Source organism: Branchiostoma floridae, chromosome 19 (assembly GCF_000003815.2).
Source record: "Branchiostoma floridae strain S238N-H82 chromosome 19, Bfl_VNyyK, whole genome shotgun sequence".
Taxonomy (NCBI): domain Eukaryota; kingdom Metazoa; phylum Chordata; class Leptocardii; order Amphioxiformes; family Branchiostomatidae; genus Branchiostoma; species Branchiostoma floridae.
Window position 1 is genome coordinate 10,777,920 of NC_049997.1, and position 25,453 is coordinate 10,803,372.

General features: G+C 40.4%; 1 protein-coding gene across 1 annotated transcript in view; it reads left to right on the top strand.

Annotated features, from left to right (window-relative positions):
* The window catches only part of LOC118407206 (D(4) dopamine receptor-like), a 65,411-nt gene extending 40,522 nt beyond the window's left edge, over positions 1-24,889 (top strand). The window contains exons 2-6 of the mRNA XM_035807632.1: positions 14,615-14,724; positions 21,032-21,196; positions 22,826-22,919; positions 23,378-23,798; positions 24,486-24,889. Of these exons, the coding sequence (XP_035663525.1) occupies positions 14,615-14,724; positions 21,032-21,196; positions 22,826-22,919; positions 23,378-23,798; positions 24,486-24,685 (990 nt within the window). The 3' untranslated portion in view covers positions 24,686-24,889. The remainder of the gene's footprint in view (positions 1-14,614; positions 14,725-21,031; positions 21,197-22,825; positions 22,920-23,377; positions 23,799-24,485) is intronic.
* The last annotated feature ends 564 nt before the right edge of the window (positions 24,890-25,453 follow it).

The following is a 25,453-nucleotide window of genomic DNA, read 5'->3' on the forward strand; positions in this document are numbered from 1 at the left end:
TTTAGGTCTATTGTACTCAAAAGAAGCTTCCGCCGCCGGCAGTAACATGAAGTGTCGTAGGTCTTTGAATTCGAGATAAAATCCGCGGAAAGTGAAACAATACTTTAAATGCAGAAATGTTCGCGGTAGTTTTATGTTCGCGGTTTTTGCGGTGACCACTTCACCGCGAACTTAAAACCACCGCGAACATTTTTCCATCATAGTATGAGACTGCAGTCTATGGTGCTACCGCGAATTCAAAACCACCGCGAACACTCCAATTTCCCGTTAAAGTACCCGCATTTACAGTATGAGTGGGAGATAAATGCCAAGGCCCTTGGTATCAAGGGGAATACGATTTTGAGATAGAATCACTATAAATATCAAAATCTTTTGTGCTGCAAAAGATATACGTTAAAGGAAGAACAATAAGATAAGCATCATTGATTTAATGAACAGCATTGGTATTCAATATGTTCTGGTCCCGACTAAAAATGCTTAGATATTCCACGATATTGTATTGAATAGACGGTACACTTTTTATCTTAGTCAGATATCATCAGTATATTAATAGTAGTGCGTTTATGTACAAATCCTTTTGCAGACTTTGAGGACGTGTTTGACGTTGATAAAGCTTTATATCAATACAGTCTACGATTTATTGGTCTATATATTGCAGACTCCAATATACTGGGCTGTATCCGGCCTATTCCGGGTGGATGTTGGGCGGGCCGCTATAAGCGCGATTTAATCAGGCTAACGGCTTATGTCTACTTAGTTTACAGCCCTTCAATCAATTTTACCAAAGCACTTAAGATCTAAGATATTCCATAACATAACCTGGATTGCATAAGTTAACCTGTTGTTGCAATTAACAATGAATTATCCACGCACCATTATCAAATCTGCAAATCCAGTTAAGCGTAATTTCATTTAAGCGTTATATATATGCACTGCTGCTGCAATGGAAGTTATCAGCCGTTGTTTCGGCTTAAAGGGTGCGTGAGCTTTCGTTGAAGGGATTCATTAGACACGCATTTACTAATAGACAGTTACTAGAATTTTTTTTATCAATCAGCGACTAGTTTTGACAGGTAAACACACATACCTCCAAATTTTCGATGGCTATCAGTCCATCATGATCACGGAGTAACCTAGTTCTCGCGAGAGTTGCGAGAACTAGGTCGAGACTTGCGTGGATCTTCTGCCCCTCACCCCCGCCTCCTTGCATAAGATTTGGATTGCCAGAAAATGCCATTATGTTGTGGTGTTGTGATTTAGTTTTTCATGGAATTGCAAGAATACAATACTGTACAGCCCAGGCTGCAGAACTGATTTTTGGTGCCATAAACATCAGCTCAGCATAATGTTTACTTGTACATTTAAGCTTAACAGCTTAACAAAAGTTGCATATATATACACTCAGATCTCCAATTTTAACGCATTTACGTTCTAATGATCAATCAATAGCATTCCTTAATAAATTGAAATGGTCATGGGCTCGTGTCTTAGCAGGGACAAGTATAACAGAATTGAAATATTTTTTCTGCATACCTGCACTGGTGCAGGAAACATCAAAAATTACCTGCACCAGACAAAGTTTACCTGCACCACTCTGAATTTAGGAAGTATGGATTATACTAAAATTATTCAGAAACCATTGCTTTTTTTTCTTTTATAGTATATATTATACTTTATAGGTGGTAACAGCCAATGCAGCTAAGAACAACCCACAAAATAGACACCAGAAATACCTGCACAACTCCAATTTCACCTGCACTAACCTGCATATGCAGGTGGTATTTCGAGTCCTGAGTAAGTAGACAAAGTTATCAAATTAGTTTATGAACCCAAAACTTCACAATAGACACATAGACATCAGTGCTGTGATTCGAAATTGCTTGTATTATACGAATACGTGCACGGCTTGCATGTGACCTGGTTTGTATTGCCTGACCTCCTCCATACACAGACTACGCGCGTCAATGAGTGGGTATCGAACAGATAGACAAGCTCATGGACTCAGAAAGCAGCAAAGATCCTATTTCGGGACTCCAAGTCAGTATCTACACCTACATAAGTCTGCCTCTCTACCAGTTTTTGTAATGCGGAAATCCCTTACCAAACTACCTTGTGAATCCAAACTTCACAAAGATACATAGACATAGATATGCCAAAAAGTAGTTACTCAAGCAACTAGATATGGTTTTGGAAACGGTCAGTCGACGCTTCGGATAGAATCCACTATCAGTCACTGACGAAGGATAGTGAATTCTATCCGAAACGTCTGACCGTTTCCAAAACCATATCCAGTTGCTTGAGTAACTACTCAGTTTGGCGTATCTTATTACCTAACCTACATCGACGTAGTACTACATAGACATAGACATAGGAGTAGAGATAGACATTCGTCATTGCATAGGTGCGGTGATGCGCAATTGCATGTATCTACGTATACATAATTGTATTCTACATAACGCTTGCATGTGACCTGTTCTGTACCACCTGACCTCCTCTATACATACTGACTCCGGGCGTCAATGCGCATCTGACACGCAAACCAGCACATGTACTACGGAAGCAGCAAGGAACGCTAAAGGTGGGGTCACACCTGCATATATTTTCAAGCCGCATGAGTTCCGTTTTGACATTTTGGCCAATTTCTGCGTCTCTATCAGTTTACGCAATGCGGACAACCCTTATCAATCTACCTTGTGAATCGAATCTTCACAAAGGTATATAGACATAGACATTGGCGATGCGCAACTGGATGTATCTACATGGCTCTCGCAAGTTTACTTTCTTAAATTGATCCTGAATAAGGCGACAGTGGTCGTTGAGAATTTGATCCGGGTGTACTTTTGTGTTAGAAGAAGTCTAGCTTTGTACTATGATTACTACCAACACAGATGAGCTTCCAAGATATTTACATGATTGTATACATAACGGCTCATGAACTCAGGAAGAAGCAAAAACCGTACTTTGAGACTCAAAGTCACTATCTACACCTACAGGAGTCAGCGTCTCTACCAGTTTTTTTTGTATTACGGACATTCCTTATCAAGTAACCTTGTGAATCGAAACTTCACAAAGACACATAGACATAGACATTGGTGCGGTGATGAGCAATTCTATTTATCTAAACGTAACGCATTGCATGTGACCTGTTCTGTACCACCTGACCTCCTCTATACATACTGACTCCGCGCGTCAATGCGCATCTGACACGCAAACCAGCGCATGAACTGCGGAAGCAAGAAAGAACTTTAAGGATCCTACTTTAGGACTTCAAGTCATTAGTTCAGCCTACAGGAGTCTGCGTCTGTATCATGTTATGCGGATGTAATCAACCCAAGCCGGACATCGATAGACCTTACGGCTGTCTGAAGGTTACCTCTAGCGTCAACCCCCATGTTGCGTCATCACCCCTTGCTATCACCTCCTCATTCAAAGTCATAGAGCTGCGGAAACCAGATAGGGTGTAAAGCGGGGTGGGAGAAGCGCTCAGTCTACTCCACGCCCACGAAGATTCGTGCGTCAAAGAATTAACTTGTTATGTCCTGATAGTCTGTCAACTAGAATGCTTTTGTTGGTCGGCTAGAATGCCAATTCAACTGAAATGAATGTTCTGAATACTGTAGATGCAGAAACTTCCGCCGTGGTTTAATGTTCGCGGTTTTCGCCGTGGCGTCTTCACCGTAAACTTAAAACCACCGCGTACATTTTTCCATGGCAGTAAAAGACTACAGTGCATGGTGCACCGCGAAATTAAAACCACCGCGAAAAGTCCGGTTTTTCGCTACCGCCAATTTAAATCCCCGCGAACTTAAAGGCATTTACAGTACCAATCCTTGAAATTGTTCTTTCCCCTGGAACCGCTTTAAGTTGCGAAATGATATGTATAGCTGACACTGTCGTAGAGTGGAATTTGTTATCACCAAGCACAGTAGGGTTTGTTCTTTGGATAGTTTTAAAGAACGCCTTGCAGATAGATGTGCAAAAATAGGTGTGACGGGTTGTTCAGTGTAATATAACCAGCTGCTGCCGCGCCGCGTGCCTGCGAAGTTGGTGTGTTACGCCGAAGGGCGGTTATATCGGATATGTAGATACAGATACAGACTCGTATGCAAAAGATGTGTTTCCACTAGCATTCTGCTATCATGTTAGGTACAGCGTTACTTACTTAATTGTAGGTACTAAGCTAACAGGATGGTCGACATCTTCTCGCTTCTTTGTACAGGTGTAGATATAGGAACAGATAATGTTTGATATTGACAGGAAAATATACAGTGACTTTTGATAGAATATGGTAGTTGAACACACCGGTAACTACCAGTGGAATAATCCACTGCCGGTATAGTGTTGGCACAAAAGTTGTGTGGCGCAAGGCTACGGAAATAGAGATGGGCAACACCCGAAGCACGATTTGGCGAGGAAAGGACTTTAACTTAGAATCTTGTTTGCATAACTGGTAATGGTACAGGTTACATCGGGTCCTAATACGTCTATCAACATATATAAATACATATACACGGTGCGTAAATATTTAATAGAGCTCAGTGTTCATAGTCCGTGTACTTTCGTAAGTAAATTGTATTAACACTTGCAAGTTGGTATAAAGTCTAGATGTTTATACATAGGCAAAATACTACATACACAGTATATAAAAGGTGGATGAAATGTTATATAAAATGGCAAGATAACTTTCTAACAACTTACAAAATTGAAGCTAGCAGAAGAAAGAAAACGAATATTGAGTCCCTTGCCAGTGTCGCCCGTATACCGGGATATGAAACTTTTACCACCTTTAACAAAACCCCGATTATAATATAACTTTATTGCACAACAATTGTACGAGGTACAAAGTATGGCATTTACATAACTACAGTTCTATAGCTTAACTTAAGGCTTATCTAACTAATACAGGATTTGTAGTATAAGATAAGTTTCTCACATTCATTGGATGCTTTTACAATCATTTGGGGAATTTCTAATGTCTAAACCTTCTTTGATATATTTTCCTCTATCTGCCATGCAGGGATTGTCACATGTCATGACGTATTTGAATTTGCACTTTAGATCCATCGAGATAAATCCTTAACTTAACAAGCCTTGTGTCTAAAATGACAGCCTTCTGTATAGAGAATTGCGCATATCAGAATATTTGGGACATACAACCATAAAGTGATATTCGTCTCCAATTGACTCTGGACAGAATGGACAAATATATATTATAAGAACCCCGACCTCACGGCGCAAAAGCGGAACTGCTAACTACTAGATCAACGTGCTGATATTGCACCAGTCCGCCGGGAGCGGAAGCGTATAGTCGGGCAGATCTTCCCGTTAGTGAGGGCGCATTATGAACCGCAAGTACAATACGGGAGAATCGCCTGTCATCTGGAGTCACAATAGCACGGAAATTGGGGGCAGGGCTCCGGAGATTGAAAAGAATGTCCTTACGATTGCCATCAAAAGATACGCCGGAAGGCAGCAATATCAGCAAAGCTTGGCCTATGACCCTTTTGCCCGCGGCTCCAATATTCTCTATCTCTGTAGGGATATGCTCCATGGCTTAGTCATGCTAATAGTGTCTGCCGCGAGTGGAGAAATCACTCAAAGTCGAGTTTGCAGACGTCTAAGTAGATCACTGTAGACTTAAGATCACGTATGGGGATAAGTACACAGTAAGAGTATTTTCATTGTTGTTCACAAATTCATATACGGGCGTTAAGCCAGAGTCCGTGTAAGAATCAGTTATCAACAAGAGCTATCTAACACGACCAAATCGTGACCATAGCTTGGTCAGAACGTGAGATATCAAAACCGAAATTTCCGCTGCAGTAGCTAAGGAAGTCGCTAGGGTTCCCAGAATCAAATCATTTCCAGTGTTCGTCACACACCATAAACACACCAGGCATGAAACCAATCCATCCTGCCGTTCTTGAGTTATCTTGTTGACAAACAGACAGACAGATACACACACAGACAAGCACACAGACGTTAGTGAAAAGTAAGATTAAGTAGATCTCGGTAGATGTAAGATTACGTATGAGGATAAGCACGCAGTACTATTAGGTTTATAGTTGTTCATGAATATATATACGGGCATTAAACCAGAGCCCCTGTAGAAATCAGTTATCAACAAGAGCTATCTAGCAGCACCAAATCGTGACAATAGTTTGTTCAGAACGCGAGATATAAAAACCGGAAGTTCCGCTGCAGTACCAAGGGAAGTTGCAAGGGGGCCCAGAATCTTCCAGAATCCAAAATCTCAGAATCTAATCATTTTCAGTGTTCGTCATACCCTACCAACACACCAAGTATGAAACCCATCCATCCTGCCGTTCTTGAGTTATCTTGTTGACAGATTTGAACTTTCTGGAATAAACAAAGGCTCAAACAAACAAACAAAACAATCAGATACAAACAAAACAGACACTAGTGAGAAGATAGAACCTACATGAAATTTCATGGAGGTAAATATATGCAACGCATAAAGATGTTAGATTGATACATATTACGGATTATCCAAACGAGCAGTAAACAAATCAGTCTCAATCAAAACAATTCAATTAACGAAATAACGACATCCTAAGTGTAATACCGACAATAATTTGAATGAATAAACTTTATTGCACGTCATTTGTACATGGTACAATTGTATGGCAACATTAATAAGTCAATTAATACAATGACACTCATCTAAGGTCTATACCTACATACATGTATAGTAGGGGAATGTGAACATAAATTGCGTATTGACGTAGTGTAATATGCAAGTCGGTCTGTTACTGTACAATAGATTCTCTCTTTTTAGGGCATTACATATGTACTGACTTAAATACGAGGATATGTAGTCTGGACATGACATAAGTAGATTGAAATTACATGTGTTTGTCTTTGGTAAACATGTGTTTATCCATCCATTGTGCTTACTGGATTTTTTCTATCACTTTAGTTTTCCTTCATCGTTATGTCTCGTTTGCCTTTGAAAAACAACAACAGATGGCTAGTTCGTGACTTCTAACATGACCTGACTTAGCTTAGGCAGAACGTAGCACAACTTAAACTGGTTCATCCTGGATACGCTGGTCAGCAATAGTGACCATATAGTATATCATGATTTGATCTCCCACCCCTACCCCCCTTCCGTAACCCCCTCCCCCTACTCCCTAACAATGTAGGTAACAGCTCAAAAGGCTACTGAAAAAAAATGACATCGTCCCTCTTTCTAGATCTTACAGCACAAACTTTAATAGAATCCGATACTCTCAATTATTATACCGATGCAATGGCCGAGTGGGTAGATTGTTCGCCTTGCATTCGGTAGGCCGTGAGTTGGATCCCCGGCCGAGTCATACCAAAGACTTTAAAAATGGTACATGCTGCTTTCTCTGCTTAGCACTCAGCATTCGGGAAGGAGTATGGAAGTTGAACACACGCCACTACCAGTGAACTAGCCCCCTGCTGAAGTGATTGCGTTGTGTGGCCCAGGGCTACTGAAATGGAGATGGGCGCCGCCCTATGCGCCATCAGGGGCGGGAAGGAACTTTGACTTTGACTTTGACTCTCAATTATTAAAGAAGAAGTTGGTGAGGAAGGTCTTTTTTTTTCATTATATAAAATTCATGTGTCCAGTTTTTTTTTTTCGTCGACCCCATGCATGGGCCCACCAACGATGATAAAAAAAAGGTATATGCGCATAATTAAAGAATGTAGTCAAATTCTCTCCCACCAGCCTCTACTTGGAGAGACTAGACTCCCCCACATTTACCCTCGATGACCTTGTCTTCACCTGAATGACCTCTGCGGCTCGAAAGTTCTCCTTCAGGATACTTTCTGCCATGACTGACAACAGGTTGTCTAGAACGTGACCCCTTGGGTCTTTAAGGTCAAAGGTAACCGCGGGGTTATCTGCCGTAATTTAACGCCTGATGACACATTTACTATCAAGGCCGTAACAACAATGCGCCTAACGACCCTTACCACATAATCCAATTTGCGACAAATAGGGGCATCGCCTATTTTGTGGTAATCTCCCGTTATTGGCTCAAGAGTCTTGTAGAGGAAGAACATTTTACAAATCAAATCTGATTAGGGAAATGATTGCCCATATAGAATAAGGGATCAAACTCTGCTAATACTCGTCGCTGTCGCTCCATAAAAGATAAAAGATGAAACGTGACGTAAAAAAAGACAAATGCATAGGGAATGCCTCGTTGTCTTTGGCATGGCCTTTATAAAATTGCTGTTTTAGTTTAACTGTTCTCCAAATCTAAGATAAATTTTCATGAGCGGTTTAGTCTTAGTCTTCGGATTAGCAGAAATGTTAACAAATTAGAGTAGAAACGAAATACGATAACATTTCATTACCGAATGGTTATCAACTTAGATGTAAACAAACGTGTGTCAGAATAAAATGAGGAAAGATGTATTATATTGCCCTGGGGTGCAAAGATTACCCATAAACAAAACTTATGAATCTGTCTATGTCTGGTAAGTAATGCAATCAAATGAAACACGCATAGTTATGGTGCTTTGTATTACTTTGACTTCGTTTCGTTGATTGTATCTTTAAAGATGTTATATAGATATATATGATGTGATGGGCCTTGGTGATGATGATTGTGAGAGCACAACACGGTAGGGCTGGTAACAGGTACGTTGTACCGGTACAAAACCAGTTTCTCTTATAGAACCGGTCCAAAAAAAACGGACCTGAAAAAAATCGGTGGGCCAGATGGAAGAATGAACAGATTATCTGATCAGGCATTCACACGTGCACGTTTTGGGGCTTACCGGTCGAGGAAAATAACAAGAGCAAAGTATATTAGAGTCCGTAGTCATCTCTACCAAGTTTTACAGTCAATGATACGAAGGCAGTTAGCCTTGTAGGATTTCAAAACGTCAATGGAAGTCGAATACTGCACAAACCAGATTTCTTTGTAGCGAAATGGACCATTGTTTTGAGTATTGTCCATTCATAAGTTTTCACACACTGAATCAGGTCCAAGTTCAGGTCAGGACCCGGACCTAAACGTCTGGACCTGAACCGGACCTGGACCTGAATTTTCTGTACCGGTACCCACCCCTACTCTAGGTACCAGCCCGACCGCGGGTAGAATCGCTCGAGGGCCAAAGGCCGGAAGGTGATCCGACCCGCGGGAGGGCTGGGACCGAGGGTGATGCGGAATACACCGAGCTGTACTAGTATTTTATCTATGTCATCCCCACCCGAAGAAACGTTTCAATGCAAAATGAACCAAATTATGTCGAACTAAACTGTTAAATAACAGCAATTCGGTATTCGAATCTGGTATTCGAATTCTAAACAAGGGCATTCGAATTACTGTATGTTACTGTAAATCAATTCTGAAATCAAGTTCTCGACATGCATTAAGACGCCTTAAATGGCTAATGTGTTGTGAGCAGTGAAGTGTTTTGGACAAGGTAAATGACTATTTGAAAGTTTTTTAACATCAATGTAGGAGCTTTGAGTAGCCGGAGGTCGCTTTTAAGTGCGTTGACGTGGGAGTACAGTTGTTTGATGTTGCGAGAAGAGTATGCTGTGGAGGAATATTCTTTAAGATAATGTAGTCTGGTCGTGATCTCTGAGGCAGAATGCTCTTTCCGTTTCTATTTACGTCTTAGTTCTGCTACAACAACCTTGAAGAAACGTGTTTTTCCAAAGAAGCACAGATGGTGCGTTAATGGTTATCAATGCGTGCTTCAATAGGTTTGCCAAGGACGATGCTGTGAAGGTCATTTCTACGCATTGATCGTATCCTTCGGGAAGATTTTAACGGGCAGCACAACATACTGCCTGGCCATTAGGACCATACAAGGTTCTGGGTCCGTAGGCCTGAGTTCGATCCCAGGATTTTCAAGGACGTTGATTACGCATTGTCATTTTGTAGTAGAGCGAAATGAACTGTATAAGGTTATACAAAGCCAATTTCCTTATTTCATTCACCTAAGTTCTGTAGAAAAATCCATATTCCCAATGCAACTAGACAAACCATCGATCATAAAACATATCTGCTCTTTTATCTCCACTATAACAAAAAAGCGAGAAGAAGCTGAATTTATCCAGCAATTGTCTCATTTTGTATCTATGAACTATATCTTTTCAACACGTCTTATTGTAACCTGTACTTAGCCCGGTGTGGCAAAAATGTGCAATAACGGTCTTTATTCATTTATTCATTCATTGATCGTCAGATTATATATCCTTGGGGCGAGCGGTAACACAACCTGCTGCTTGGCCATCTGGATAAAAATGTTTCTGGATCCGTGGGCCTTAGTTCGATCCTAGGGTTTTCAAGGACGTTGATATGCACTTCTCTGCCTAGTCTCTTAAATGTCAGCGGTTGCTTTGATTCTTGAGCGCCGTGGGCACACATATAGGAAGTAGACCTGCCTCTCTTTGATCGTCTATTTTGGGAGAGAAAAATGCAGCATGAAAGTTGCAGTCTTTCGAAGACGCCAGTAGTTCTCAAACTCCCACCCTTGATGTAAATCACGACAAAGAATATGTCATGAAGTTGCCTAAAGACTATTATGCAAGCATACTGCTTTTTGAGCCGAGGAGACATTAAACAGATAGTTGAGCATACAACAGTCTGATACTAGACGTAGGAAATGATGCTATACTCTCATTTATAGATAGATATAGCTATGGAATATTCAACACTCAGAACAATCAGAAAATGTCTGTTAGAATCTGACACACCAGGAACCCTTGCTTTAGAGATGTATATGAGATTATGATGTGTTAAGTCTATGTGTGTGGGGATATATACTTGCTATGAGTTGATGTACCTGAAATGGACACATTTAATTCAAATCTATATGAAGGTCTGCATGGGGGGTCCCGACAACGCTTTACGCTGAATTTAGAAGAACCTCCTACGTATTACGCTAAATCAAGGATGGCAATTGTGCTAAATTTGGTCGCCTCGCTACAAATTACGTAGATTAGATGGTTTTCCCTACGAGTTACGGGAAATAAAAATAGGCTGCCTATGCCTTACAGAAAAGAGCATGCAGACCCTCCTATATGGCTGCAACGAAGAAGCGTTCAGTTTTATCAACATGTGTTACGGGCCTCACAGCTCATAAGCTAATGTTACCGGACACCATTGAATCTCAAAGCACAGTTTAGTTAGGCAGCATATAACGATGCGGTCGTGTTAGGCTGCTGTCATACTTTGTGAAACTTTTTGAACAAACTTTTGAGTGTCTTTCAAATTGAGGTGGTACAACTCGTCCTCATAGTCATTAGGTGAGATGATTTGGGACCATGTCTGCACTTCCCCAATTTGCTCAAGTTCAGCCAAATCTGGAAGGCATTCAGACAAAATTGGAGGAAACCATGGAGTAATGGGTTGCTTTCATCTTTCCCCTGCCGTCCCGGGTCTACTGATGGAAGAGAAAATTGCCTACAAAGTCGACGTTAACACCAGTTGAATGGCTAAGATATTATTCATTTGGGGCAGTTATTTTAGGTGTTTGTTCTCCAAGAAGAAGGAACTACTTAACAGACGTTTCGTCTTGCCACTTGAATCACCATGTGAATTATACATTCGCATCTACCTTTTCTTCAAAGGAAATACAAAGACAGTAACTGGAAGCGATTGTCCACATTACACAATAAATCATAACGTTTAACTTCGCTTTGAAACAGGGCAAGAATGTGAGAGACATTTCTTCTTTTTTTCATTGCCACTTGAATTGGAATCATCATTTGAATTATACATTCGCATCTACCTTTTCTTCAAAGGGAAATTCAATACAAAGACAGTATCTGGAAGCGAGTTCCACATTGCACAATAAATCATAACGTTTAACTTCGCTTTGAAACAGGGCAAGAACGTGAGAGACATTTCTTCTTTTTTTATTGACAGCCACTTGAATTGGAATCATCATTTGAATTATACATTTGCAGTTAACTTTTCTTCAAAAGAAATACAAAGACAGTAACCGAAAGCGAGTGTCTACATTACGCAACAAAGCATAACATTTAACTTCGCTTTGAAACAAAGCAAGGATGCGAGAGACATTACTTTCCCAATCCATTTCTTTAAGTGCATGAATAGTGCATCAGATGCCCTTCCAGGAAACCTTTAAACAACATTGAAGTCTTTATTTCATACCACTTAGATTGGAATCATTATTTGAAACTATACACCATAGTATCCACCTCTTTTCAAAGACATTCAAAGAAAGTAACCAAAAGCAAGTAGCTACATGTACATAAAACAATTAAAGTTTACCATTTGACTTCCCTTTTGAAACAACGCAAGGATGCGAGAGACATTCCTTCTCAATATCTTTCGTTAAGTGCATACATAGTGCTTCAGGTTTCCGCCCAGGAAACCTTTAAAGAACATTGAAGTATTTATTTCATACCACTTGGGGTGAAATCATCATTTTGACTATACAACAGCATCCAACTAGAACTACAAATACAGTAACCGAAAGGGAGTGTCAACATTACACAATTAAGCATACCATTAACTCCGCTTTGAAACAGCGCAAGACATTCCATCCCAATCCCTTTCGTTAAGTGCATACATAGTGCATCAGGTTTCCGCCCAGGAAACCTTTAAACAACATTGAAGTCTTTATTTCATAACACTTAGATTGGAATCATTATTTGAACAATAGTATCCACCTCTTTTCAAAGACATTCCAAGAAAGTAACCAAAAGCAAGTATCTATAGGTACATAACACAATTAAAGCTTACCATTTCACTTCGCTTTGAAACAGCGCAAGGATGCGAGAGACATTTCTTCTCAATATCTTTCGTTAAGTGCATACATAGTGCTTCAGGTTTCCGCCCAGGAAACCTTTAAAGAACATTCATTTGAAGTATTTATTTCGTACCACTTGAGGTGGAATCATCATTTAGACTATACAACAGCATCCAACTAGAACTACAAATACAGTAACCGAAAGGGAGTGCCTACGTTACACAATTAAGCATAACATTTTAACTCCGCTTTGAAACAGCGCAAGACATTCCATCCCAATCCCTTTCGTTAAGTGCATACATAGTGCATCAGGTTTCCGCCCAGGAAACCTTTCAAGAACATGGTAGTCTTTTCACGATTGATTAAATCATTTACCTCCTCCATCACCTCACAAAGGAGCCGCAGATGGCTGATTGCCAGAGGAAACGATGTTAGTGTCGACTTTTGTGTCAGCTCATCACGCGTTTGATGACGGCACCAGCAATCACATTTCACACATGAGTGTCCCTCCTTAGAAAACCCCGGATGCCATTATCTAACAGTCTGAAGCTTAAGTAACGGCAGGCTGGATCAAATTCAACGGGACATGTTACGCGCTAAAAGCTATGTTACGTAAGTTGAAAACTCAAAGAAAGTGTTTCATGGCTTCGCTTAAGAATTTTCAATCCAGACCGTAACCATTCTGCAAAGTAACTTTCAATGCACACTGTAACAGTTTGTAACTTACGTAATTACGTTTCCCAATTATTATTCTATCCTGTGTGTTCAGCGGAAGCATCCAACACAACATAATACTTATTTATGTTTAGTTCAAATACTTGTTGATGTAGCAATGAAGCAAATAATAACAAATCATTTATGAATAACAGCGTTCGATTACGGCATCAGATTTTATATTTCACACATGAGTGTCCCTCCTTAGAAAACCCCGGATGCTATTATCTAACAGTCTGAAGCTTAAGTAACGGCAGGCTGGATCGAATTCAAGGGAACGTGTTGTGCGCTAAAGGCTATGTTATGTAAGTTGAAAACTCAAAGAAAGTGTTTTATGGCTTCGCTTAAGAAGTTTCAACCCAAACCGTAACCATCCTTCAAAGTAACTTTCAATGCACACTGTAACAGTTTGTAACTTATGTAATTACGTTTCCCGATTCTTCTTCTATCCTGCGGGTTCATCGGAATCACCAATACAATACGTATCTACGTTTAGTTCAAATACATGCTTATGTAACAATGAAGCAAATAATAACAAATCATTGATAGATAACAATTGAATGATTAAAGACAAGCAAACATAGCAACTATAGTAACATTTGATTCAGGGTATTCAATGTGTTAAATAGGTCCGTATCCTTTGGCAACTTTTTCCTCACAATTTCTGCGAGTATAACAGCTAAGGGCTTTCCAAGATTCGGAACCTACGCATTTGATTTAGGATATTCAATATGTCCGACAGGTCCTTAAAGATAAATAACAGGTTCTTATATTTTGCATCTTTTCCCTCACAGTTTCTAGGAGTATGGCAGCTAGGTTTCTCACAAACAGATAAGGAACCTACGCATTTCATTCAGGATTTTACCAACCTAGGATTGATGTGTTCAAAAGTTCATATTTTCCCAGAACTATCGTAGAGTAGAATTTGTTATCACCAAGCACAGTAGAGGCATCTTCTTTGGATAGCTTTAAAGAACGCTTGCAGATAGATGTGAAAAAGTTAGGTGTGACGGGTCCTTGGTGTAAAATAACCAGCTGCTGCCGCGCCGCGTGCCTGCGAAGCTGGTGTGTTACGCAGAAAGGCGATTATACCGGCTATACAGATGCAGATACAGATACAGTTCAGCAGGTATTTAACAGGTCCTTATCTGTTCCCTCACAGTTTCTGGGAGTGTGGCAGCTGGGTTTCCTGATGTGTGACGTGTTCGTGGCGTTAGACGTGATGCTGTGCACGGCCTCCATCTTTAACCTGGTCGCCATCAGCATTGACAGGTAGGACACCGCTCCTGATCTTTGACCCCTAAAGGTCAGCCTGACGTCAGACGGCCGAGCTAACGTCGGCGTCATTTCTTTGATCTAACGTCAAGCGTGTAAAATCCCGTGTCATGCTGTAATTTGAAGAGGTCCGCCATAAAGTTAACACATACCAAAAGCAATACTTATGGCCTTTCACTGTATGCCAAAAGTAGTCAGCCTGAATGCTGTGCGAGGTTGATTGCTGTAGACATCATGAAGACATCATGGTGATAACTGAGACGTGTGAGATCTTGTACCATGGCCACTTGTTGTATTCAGTCTCAACTGAAATAAACTTCACATGATAGCAAATAGGTGCGTCAGTGAAATACAATTTACACATAGCACCTGGGTATCAAAGTCGAATATTTGTCCAATACAAAATCATATCATATTCATAGCTAATTATACAGTTTTTATCCATGATACAGACATGACCCTCAACGATGTAGTATTAAGTAGGTGGTAATCAACGTGCACTGATACGAGGGGCGTGCAATAAGTAATGGTCCTGACCCACTTCCAGTTGTCTGATCTAAATGAAATTTCGTATGTGTAATAATTCATATCTCTATGGGTTATGTTGCAAAAGACAGCTCTGAACTAATTGTGGTTTCTGATTTACTGGTGTTTGAACTTAGTCAGGTGCGAAATGGACCAGGTGTGAAATGGAACCAGTTGAGTGTCGCGCAGTGATCCGGTTTTTGTATTTGAAAGGACGCACACCAAAGAAGACTTTTGATGAAATAAATGAAACTTATGGTGATGATGCCCCATCATATGACCTTGTAAAACGCTGGCATCCTGAATTCAAACGTGGCTGGAAGTCTGTGGAAACAGCTCCCAGACCTGGTCGTCCCTCTTGTGCCATTGATGAGGCATCAGTTGGAGGACCAACCTGGGGTGTCCTACAAAATCGGTGTCCAGAGCTGCATCAAACGATGGGAGAAATGCATAACTCTGGGTGATTCCTATGAAGAGAAAGACTAATAACTGTGCCAAGTTTCATTAATCTCCTGCTATGGGAAATGGGTCAGGACCATTACTAATTGCACGCCCCTCGTATATAAGGGCTAATTGTACTAAAAGTACATGGTATGAACATAGTAGATATACAAGTGACAATTAACAGTTATAAACAATATTCTTCTCTAATACTAGTGTTGGCTATTTCTAAACAGATTGGGTTTGACTTCTTTTTTGGAAGCAGAGGGAAACGAAAAGTCCCACCTTTTCTAAAATTTGTGGGTTCTGCGAAATCAAGAGAAAAGTGGCTTTCTGTTCTTCTGTCAATGTGGGGAAGTTGGGATAATACTTTGTGGCTTCTCTAAACAGAGGGATTCTTTCGGTTTGGTTGAATGGACATCTCGAAATAAAAAATCACCAACATGCTCTACGATATGAAAAAGGCTTTTTGTTGTGTGAGGTGTCGGAATCCTAATTCCTCCGACCATGTTGTGTACGTTGGCTACTGGAAAAATGGCAAGCCTCTTGCAGAAAAAATGCCTACACTAATCTAGGTCTAAATCTTACATTATGATGTCATTTCCGAGGCCAACTAGGGCGCGGTCACATAGGTCGTACGATTTAGATACCATCGGATTTTCAATTTAGCAGGCCGTGACAGAACCAGCCACCGACATGGATCCAAAACAGCATTTTGTGTAGCAATACAGTTTAACTTTGCAGAATACGTAAATTTTTGTCCTCTAAAATTCCGAAAGTTAGTGATCGTACGACGATCGCGCGGCCTATGTGGCCGCGCCTTAAGTTAGTGCCAGGATGTCACACCAATCCTGGTGTACCTTCCTGTGATGTTGAATTTTGGAACCAAAAGTTGTCCAATTAAACTAATGATAAGTACGAAAGATTGCACCCGATAGCTAACAGCTGGATCAGCAATACGGAACTTTTAAGGGGCATAGATTCACATTTTGAAGTCTTAAGTAGATGATCTGGCTCAAGCCCACATCAGCCTTCGATATGATAACGTATTGAGCATAGCATGCAGTTAACTGATTAAACTGCAATGTCATTTGTGCTCATTATCTATCATCAGGTGTAATCACATTTATATACATCGATTCTCGTAATGAAAATCATTGATGCCAATAAATGCCATACATGTATCTTGTGCATGAAATGGTAAATACGTAAGAATTCAGTTAGTAGTCATTTACGATGACATGCTTCATGTTAGCAAGTTGATAAATCTGTAATGAAAATTGATTGACAATCAATGAAGAACAGTCATGGTCAATGATAACAATTGATTCCAGCAATAGTCCAAACAAAAATCATCCATTATTAAAGTAGCTGAACTAATAGTAATATGTAACTTTAGAAACACACGTTTGCTTCTCCAACTAATAATATGTATGGAAGATTGTACTCAATATAGCTAACAGAAGGATGGACGTCAATCTACATTTTTAACGGAAGCCTTTAAGTAAATGGTCTTAACAAATAACTAAATCCTGTAGCAGCCTTAGATGTTTGCTTCAGATATTGAGAATAACATAACGTTACAGCTAACTGTCTAAACTGCAATAACGTTAGTACTAATTCTCGTCGGGTGTGAACACAGCTTGATACGCCGATTTTTGTAATGAAAATCTTTGATGTCAATAAATGCCATTAATGTATCTTGTATTTGTATTGGCAAATGCATAAAACTTCAACCAGACTGAGTAGTCATTTACGATTATATGCTTCGTGTTAACTAATGGAAAATTTGTAATTAGAATTGAACGACAATAATTTAAGAACAAGTTTAATGCTAATAGCCCATACCATCAATTAAAGTAACTGAACTGGTATTCAACTGTTGGAGCAAATGTTTGCCTAAAACAGTATGAAAGTTTGTACTGAATATAGTTAACAGCAGGATGGACGTTAATCCACATTTCCAACTGAAGCCTTTAAGTAAATGGTCTTAACGATTAGCTAAATCCTGTAGCAGCCTTCAATATTTGCTTAAGACATTGAGGATAACCTAACAGCTGGCTTCTCAAAATGCGATACCGTTAGCACTAATTATCGTCGGGTGTGAACATGGCTTTATACATCGATTTTTGTAATGAAAATCTTTGATGTCAATAAATCCCATGTATGTATCTTGTACTTGGATTGGCAAATGCATAACAATTCAGCCAGTAGTCATTTACGAGAATTGCATGCTTCGTGTTAACTAATGGATAAATCTGTAATGAGAATTGTGTGGCAATAATTGAAGAACAACTTTAATGATAATAGTCCATACCATCAATTAAAGAAACTGAATTGGTATTCAACTTTTGGAGCAAACGTTTGCTTCTCTAACTAATGATATGTATGAAAGTTTGTACTCAATATAGCTAACAGAAGGATGGACGTCAATACACATTTCCAACTGAAGCCTTTAAGTAAATGGTCTTAATGATTAGCTAAATCTTGTAGCCGCCTTCGGTGTTTGCTTAATATATTGAGGATAACATAACAGCTGGCTTTTCAAACTGCGATACCGTTAGCACTAATTGTCGTCGGGTGTGAATACAATCTTGTACTTGAATTGGCAAATGCATGAAACTTCAGCCAGTAGTCATTTACGACTGTATGCTTCGTGTTAACTAATGGATAAATCCGTGATGAGTATTTAACGACAATCAATGACGAACAGGCATGTTCCATGATAAAAGCTGATACCAGCAAAAGTCTAAACAAGAATGATCAATTATTGAAGTAGCTGTTTGGAACAGAGAAGTTTAATGATAACAGATTATACCAGCATTGGTCAAAGTAAAATATCATCAAAAATTAAAAGTAACTGAACTGGTATTCAACTTTTGGAGCAAACCTTTGCTTCTCCAACTAATGATATGTATGAAAGTTTGTACTCAATATAGCTAACAGCAGGAAGGACGTCAATACACATTTCCAACTGAAGCCTTTAAGTAAATGGTCTTAACGATTAGCTAAATCCTGTAGCAGCCTTCGGTGTTTGCTTAAGATATTGAGGGTAGCATAACAGCTGGCTTTTCAAAATGCGATACCGTTAGCACTAATTATCGTCTGGTATGAACACAGCTTTCTACATCGATTTTTGTAATGAAAATCTTTGAAGTCAATTAATGTCCTGCATGTATCTTGTGCTTGAATTGGCAAGTGCACAAAATACTTCAGCCGGTGTTCATTTTAGATGGCGTACTTCATGCTGACAAGTGGATAAATCTATAAGTTAAGTGAGGACAGACTGTTATCTAATCATGGGCAAACCTTGGCATTGGTAGTAGTTGATGCCATCAATTACCAAAGCGAGAAGATACCCGATTACGACTGAACTTGTTTTTAACTTTCGGGAGAATTAGCTTCTTTTACCGATAATGATGCGCGATAGTTGCAATAAGTAACAGCATCATCAGCAATACTAAAGTTTAAGGGACTTCATTTTATATTTGAAGTCTTGAGTGAAGTGCCTACGTCCATAATAGCCTTCGGCGTTTGCTTAAGCTAATAAGGATAAAATACCCTCCATTGTCATCGTATATGGCGAATCCTAATAAATAAATAAATACATAAATAAAAATAAATAACAGTCGGCTTTCCACACTACAATACCGATTGTACTAGTGATCTAGGTGTAAGCACATCCAATTTCATCGATTTTCGTAATGAAAATCTTTGAAGTCAAATAAATGACATTCGTGTATTTGGTGCTTGAATTGGCACGCACATGGAACTGAAGTTGGAAGTCATTTTCAGCGATGTGCTGCATAGAGAAAAGTAGATAAATCTATATGTATAGTGACGACAGGGTGTCCAGTAATTAAGAACACACATGGTCAATGATAAAAGTTAATTCCAGCAGTAGTTTAAGCCAGAAATAACATCAATGACGACCAACCTGCTATTAAACTTTTGGAGCAAACTTTGGGTCCCTTAACGAATGATATAAAACGTGTACCTAATTCTTAATTTCGTATTGCTTTATCAGTAATACAATTGTATTTTTTTAGTTGTTACTACATTTTGTAGCCTTAAGTGTTTGATTAAGGTACGCAGCAGCTGGCTTTTTAAGCTGCAATGCCGTTTGTACTAATTATCTTCGGTAGTAAATTTATCTATATATATTGTTTTCGTAGTGAAAATCTCTGATGTCAATGAATGAATGCAAATATCTTGTTCTTGAATAGGCAAAAACATGGCACTTAAGCCAGAAACAATCTTCAACGATGTACTTCATGCTTACAAGTGGATAAATCTTTATGTATAGTGATGACAGAATGTCATTTAATCAAGAACAGACATGGTCAATAACAGTAGCTAATGCAAGCAATAGTGAGAGCAAAACAGATTACCAATTATGTTACGACTGCATAAATCAATACTTGTTATTCGATTGAGCAAGACTGATGGAAAAAGGCAATTCACAAAGTTTTGAATGGATCTCACAGCTTATCGCGTAACATAACGAGGATGTGATGATGTTGATGTTATTTCAGATATCTATTCTTCCTGACTAAACGATGACTGTAAGCTACATCTCAAACAGAACATTACACTCGAGACTCGCGTGGTAAGATTTCTAAGGGAAAAAGCAGCAAACAGAAGACGATGGGAGGAATTGTACAAAGACGTACACTGATTTGGTTATCGATGCCAATTTGTTTTTCTGTCCATCTATAACAGTTACTAAGAACAGTTATTATTATTATTATTATTCCTGGATTTCATTTTAAAAAACACAGCGTGTAGATGACTACAATACACACATAATACGACTCTTCTTAAATACTATCCCATACTTTACTACAACTCCTGTATTAGCTAGATAAGCCTTAAGTTAAGCTATAGAACTGTAGTTATGTAGTACTGCATAGATGCGATACTATGTTCCTTTAAGCTTGTACAGTTGTGCAATAAAGTTCTCCTATTCTTTTTCTTTCAGTTGCGTGACAAGCTTATTCAATCTTTCAATTATTGGAGACTTTGGCAGGGGGGAAGAGGGGGGGTTCTCGATAGGTTTTGTAATTCAAATTTGTTTTGTGTTTGAAAGGCAGGGTATACAGCTATTATGACATGCAGTATACAGTAGAAGCCAGTTAATTACACATTGGATTAACGCACATTTCTGTTAACTGCACGGAATCCCAAAATCCCAAACCGGTGCGGTTCAGCTAGATAGCTTCGCAGCCGGATAATTGCACGAAATTCACTGGCAAATAGACCATGCAATTGAGCGGCTTCTACTGTACTAACTAGAACTTCAAAACTTCCCCTTTTGGAAAGTATGCTCTAATTGCAGGTTTTATGCTGTGACGTGGCCAGTCCGCTACTCTAAGCACAAGTCCAACACCCGGCTGGCCATCACCATCACCCTGGTGTGGACCTTGTCTTTCGTCATCTGCGCACCTCTTCTGTTCGGGTCCAACTACCCTGCTAAGGGAGAAAGGACTCCAGAAATGTGCGGGTAAGACAATAAGGTTGTTGTGCGTTGAGTGGTAACCCCTCCACTAGTATGTGGAATGGTAGGACCCAGAGGGGTTAGAGAGAGAAGGAATTAGGTCAGACAGGGGTCTGGAGGGGAGATCAAGAGAGGTGAGAAGCACTCCTGGAGGGAGTCCAGGGGTTGTGTACCATGTGCGACGAGAGATGAAGAATAGAATAGGCTATATCTAGATCGTCTGTCTGTGAACTTGACTGAGAACCTAATACAGGTCTTCTCATCACTTTGAGTTGCCTGCATCAAGGAACCTTGCGTGTCATCCAGACAATTTTTACCTCCATTACAATGGTGGTATTGTTTTCGGTTGTCAATTAGTGTGTCTGTATGTATGTATTTTCGGATAATTCAGGACAATATAACGAAAAACTCTAGGTGAATATTTGGTATGTAGGTAGGTCTTGTTAAGATGACGGCCAAAATTAACGGTGTTCGTGTCGAAGTATCCTGCAACGAGAGAAAGGACCCCAGATATGTGCGGGTAAGGCAACTTAACCTCCAAGAAGATGGAGGTATCGTTATTGGTTGTAAATGTTTGATTCTGCTTTCTTTTCGAATATTTCAGGACAATAAACGATTAATATTCAGATAACGAAAGAATCTCTTGGTGGATTGCGATATTGATTGGTATGCTGGTACGTAGGTCCTGCTAAGATGACGGTCAACGTTAACTATGGGCTTCCTGTCGACGTTTGGTACTCCAGTAGAACTTTTTTTGTCCCGGACATGTTTTGAATAAAGTATTCTACAAATGCATATTTGTAACAAATAGCTTTCGTATTACACGAAGATCGTCAATCAAAAAAAGCTAATTATAAGTTACAGTATGTTGATTAATTCTATGGCTTATTGCATGCAGTTTATTGCGATTCTCAAACCATGATTAATACCTCAACAGCAGCAGTTTTAATAGAAATTTGAAAGACGTTTAAAAGTTGATAACTTCTTTGCACGTAGACAAAATACCATACAAATTAGTTGCACTGTTTGGAGACATGTACCCTGGGAGCCAGCCAGGACCGGGTAGCTAGCGAGTTTTGTTCGGGGAGCCAAGGCAATCAGCCCGCCCGATCTCACACTAGCGCTCCGAGGAGTTTAAACCTGAAGGAGTTATCACTACCCTTGATAAAGGCAGGTGGACCTCATCGCGTAAACTCCCCCGGGGCTCTAATAGGAGATCGGGCGGGCCTGACTGTCTTGGGCCACCGAATAAACTGTCCTAGCTGCCCGATCCTGTCTGACTCCCATGGTAGGAAACATGTGAACCAATCAAGATAACTGAGATAATGAATCTGCACCCATTTCTTTAGGTTGGTATACAACCGGTTTTAGTCACAGCCAAACTGTCTTAGTAAAGGTTTGCCAGATCCCTTCACGTGGCACTGACGAAAGATTGTGGGTGCTATTGGAAATGTCTGACCGTTTACAAAATCATATCCAGTTGCTTGTCAATGAGTAACTGCTTTTTGGCGTATCTTATTACCTGGATAACCTTCATCGAGTCTCATAGTGAATGCCTGTCATGTTCCTCGGTGTAATGATGATTGGTTCAACCAGGTCTATGAGTGTAACTCTCTTATTTCTTTTCCCCTGCAGGATTTTCAACAACAACTACATGATCTACTCGTCCATGTGCTCGTTCTTCATTCCCTGCACCGCCATGCTGGTGCTCTACTACAAGATCCTTAAGGTGTGTTTATTGTGTGCCTTCATGTGTCTACGCGATGACCAGCATTGTCATTGTGAAGGATAATTGTTTTTTTCATTTTCAGATATGCACTTAAAAGAATGGTTCAGCAGTACGATTTTTATGACGGTATGATATTTAGTTGTTAACTTCTGATTTCCATTTAGAAATCTGACTTTAAAGTCAATCTAAGAAAGGTCAACTGCTACTCGTTCAAATTCACTTCAGTGTCATGCGAATTTTGCAATGATACAACTAGGCGGTGGAGATAGTACTGAATTTAGCAGTGTTTGAAATATGTTAATAAGAACCAGACTGCGATCACAAATGACAACCTGGAATGGACTCAGTTGTGACGTCAACAACAGGTCAACGGTGCCGGCGGTTGGTATCGGCCCCCGTCTTATTCGAGGGATGTGCTCTAATGTGTACGTAACTAATTGAGCTTTTTTTTCTCACAGAAAATCAAGGAGAGGTCGAAGAAAATGGCCAAGAAGATGCCGAAGTCTACTTCAGCCGGGATGATCTGCGGAGACACCGTGATCGCCAACACCACCACCAGCTCAGGGATCGCCTTGAAGGAAAACGGCGCGTCCAAGAAGACGTTGAGCACCCCTGTGTTGGACGGGCACGCAGGACACGCTGTCTCGGCAGTGGACGCGAACTCCCGTCCGTCCAGCGAGTCTGACATCAGCGTTGCCATGGCAGCAGAGACCACCCAGGCAGAGGATCCGGCCAGGACACCCGGAATCTCTCCCAGATGCGCCAAGCTTCCCAAGACGCGTCTAGACGCGATCAAGATCAAGCTCAAGGGGAAGGTGAAGGACGAATTTCCCAACAAAAGGGAACAGAAGGCCATCAACGTCATGAAAATCGTCATTGGTAGGTATACCATCATTACACATAGCATGTGTAACAGAAAACATAGCAGCTATAATGTACTACTTCTACTTCAAAGGTTTTATACAGACAAGCGCTGCGAAAACTGTCTTATATATGTTTGTAAGGAGAACAAAATGTAAAGCATAAGGTGCAAAATACAAAGGCAATAACAACTGTAAAACAACAAGCTCTGTGTGAACTTTCAAACCAGACAACTGTGACTCAATGTTGTTAATGTTCGTGATTTTCATATTCGCCTAACATATGTTCTATGAGGACAAAATGTAAATCATAAGACGCAAATACAAAGCAATGGCACAACCAACAACATCAAGCTCTGAACCAGCTTTCAAACCAGACAACTATGACTCAACGTCAACGTGAAAGTTCGTCTGTGTTGGTACAAGTTATCATTGGCCTGTTTAAACCGTAACATCCAACGCAAAAATTGGACTCACCCAAATTTTCGACTGAACAGCACCAGCCTTTGTCAAGGAATGAACAATCCACTGCTGCCCTGATGTTACGTTATGCAAATAGAACACGTGACTCAGTAAGCAGTGGATCATACGTTGCAGGAAGTCTATGGCGCCCACCGTCTCTATTCAGGGATTGTTGTAAAGCTACGACGTATATGGCTCCTTCTTACGCAGATGACTCAAAGTTGTTCATGTTTGTGATTTTCAGGAGTGTTCCTCATCTGCTGGACGCCATTTTTCGTCACCAATGTCGTACGCGCATGCTCCACTTGCACCATTCCCGACGTCCTCTTCTCCATCGTGACGTGGCTGGGTTACCTGAACAGCGGGATGAACCCGATCATCTACACCATCTTCAACCAGGAGTTCCGCTCTGCCTTCAGGAAACTGCTGTGCAAAACCCATTAGATCAATGACATTAGACGGATCAAGGACATTAGACATACCGTCACCATGATCATCTTAGATACTCCTAAATAGCCCCGCAAGGCTCAACGTAAGAGGGGTGGGGTGGGTAGAAGTCCCGGGTAGGCCTCCTGCCTGGTACGGAAGGACCCAATGGTGGGAGCAATTACCAGCGTGTCAGGCAGTAACCTCCTTCACCGGTGTCTGTAGGGCCTTGGTGAATTTTTTTTGGGGGGGGGGGGGCGTCGATTCGCCTACTTGGGAACCACTCCTACTTAGGTATCACTGAGGGCATTTTGAGAGAGGAGCCGTCCGGACCAAGGGGAGGCGGCTAACCTAGCCCTGAAGGCTGTCTGGGCCTGAACAATGTGGCCTGGCAGTTGGTTCCAAATATTGATTGTGCGCTAAAAAGAATTAAAACAATCCTTGATGGCTAATATTAGATGATACTTTAAATGATGGCCTCCTCGGGCAGGTTTGTGGTATTGATTCGATGCTATTTTATTGTATAATTTGTTACATGCCATAATAACGTAGCCGCCAACTGTCGCTACGTCTAAAGCCGCCTGAAGACGTGTTTAATCTCGGATCAGACGGTCTTTGGTTCCTTAGCAGGCTCAACGAATCAGGATTTCTGGGGCTTATGACTTGATTTTTCTGATGACGTATCAATCCCACTGCAATAGGCACGGCCAAAGAAACCGAAAGCATTAGAAATGATATGCTATTTATGGAACAAAAGAGAATTATAAGCCCTGAGAAATGAAGCTC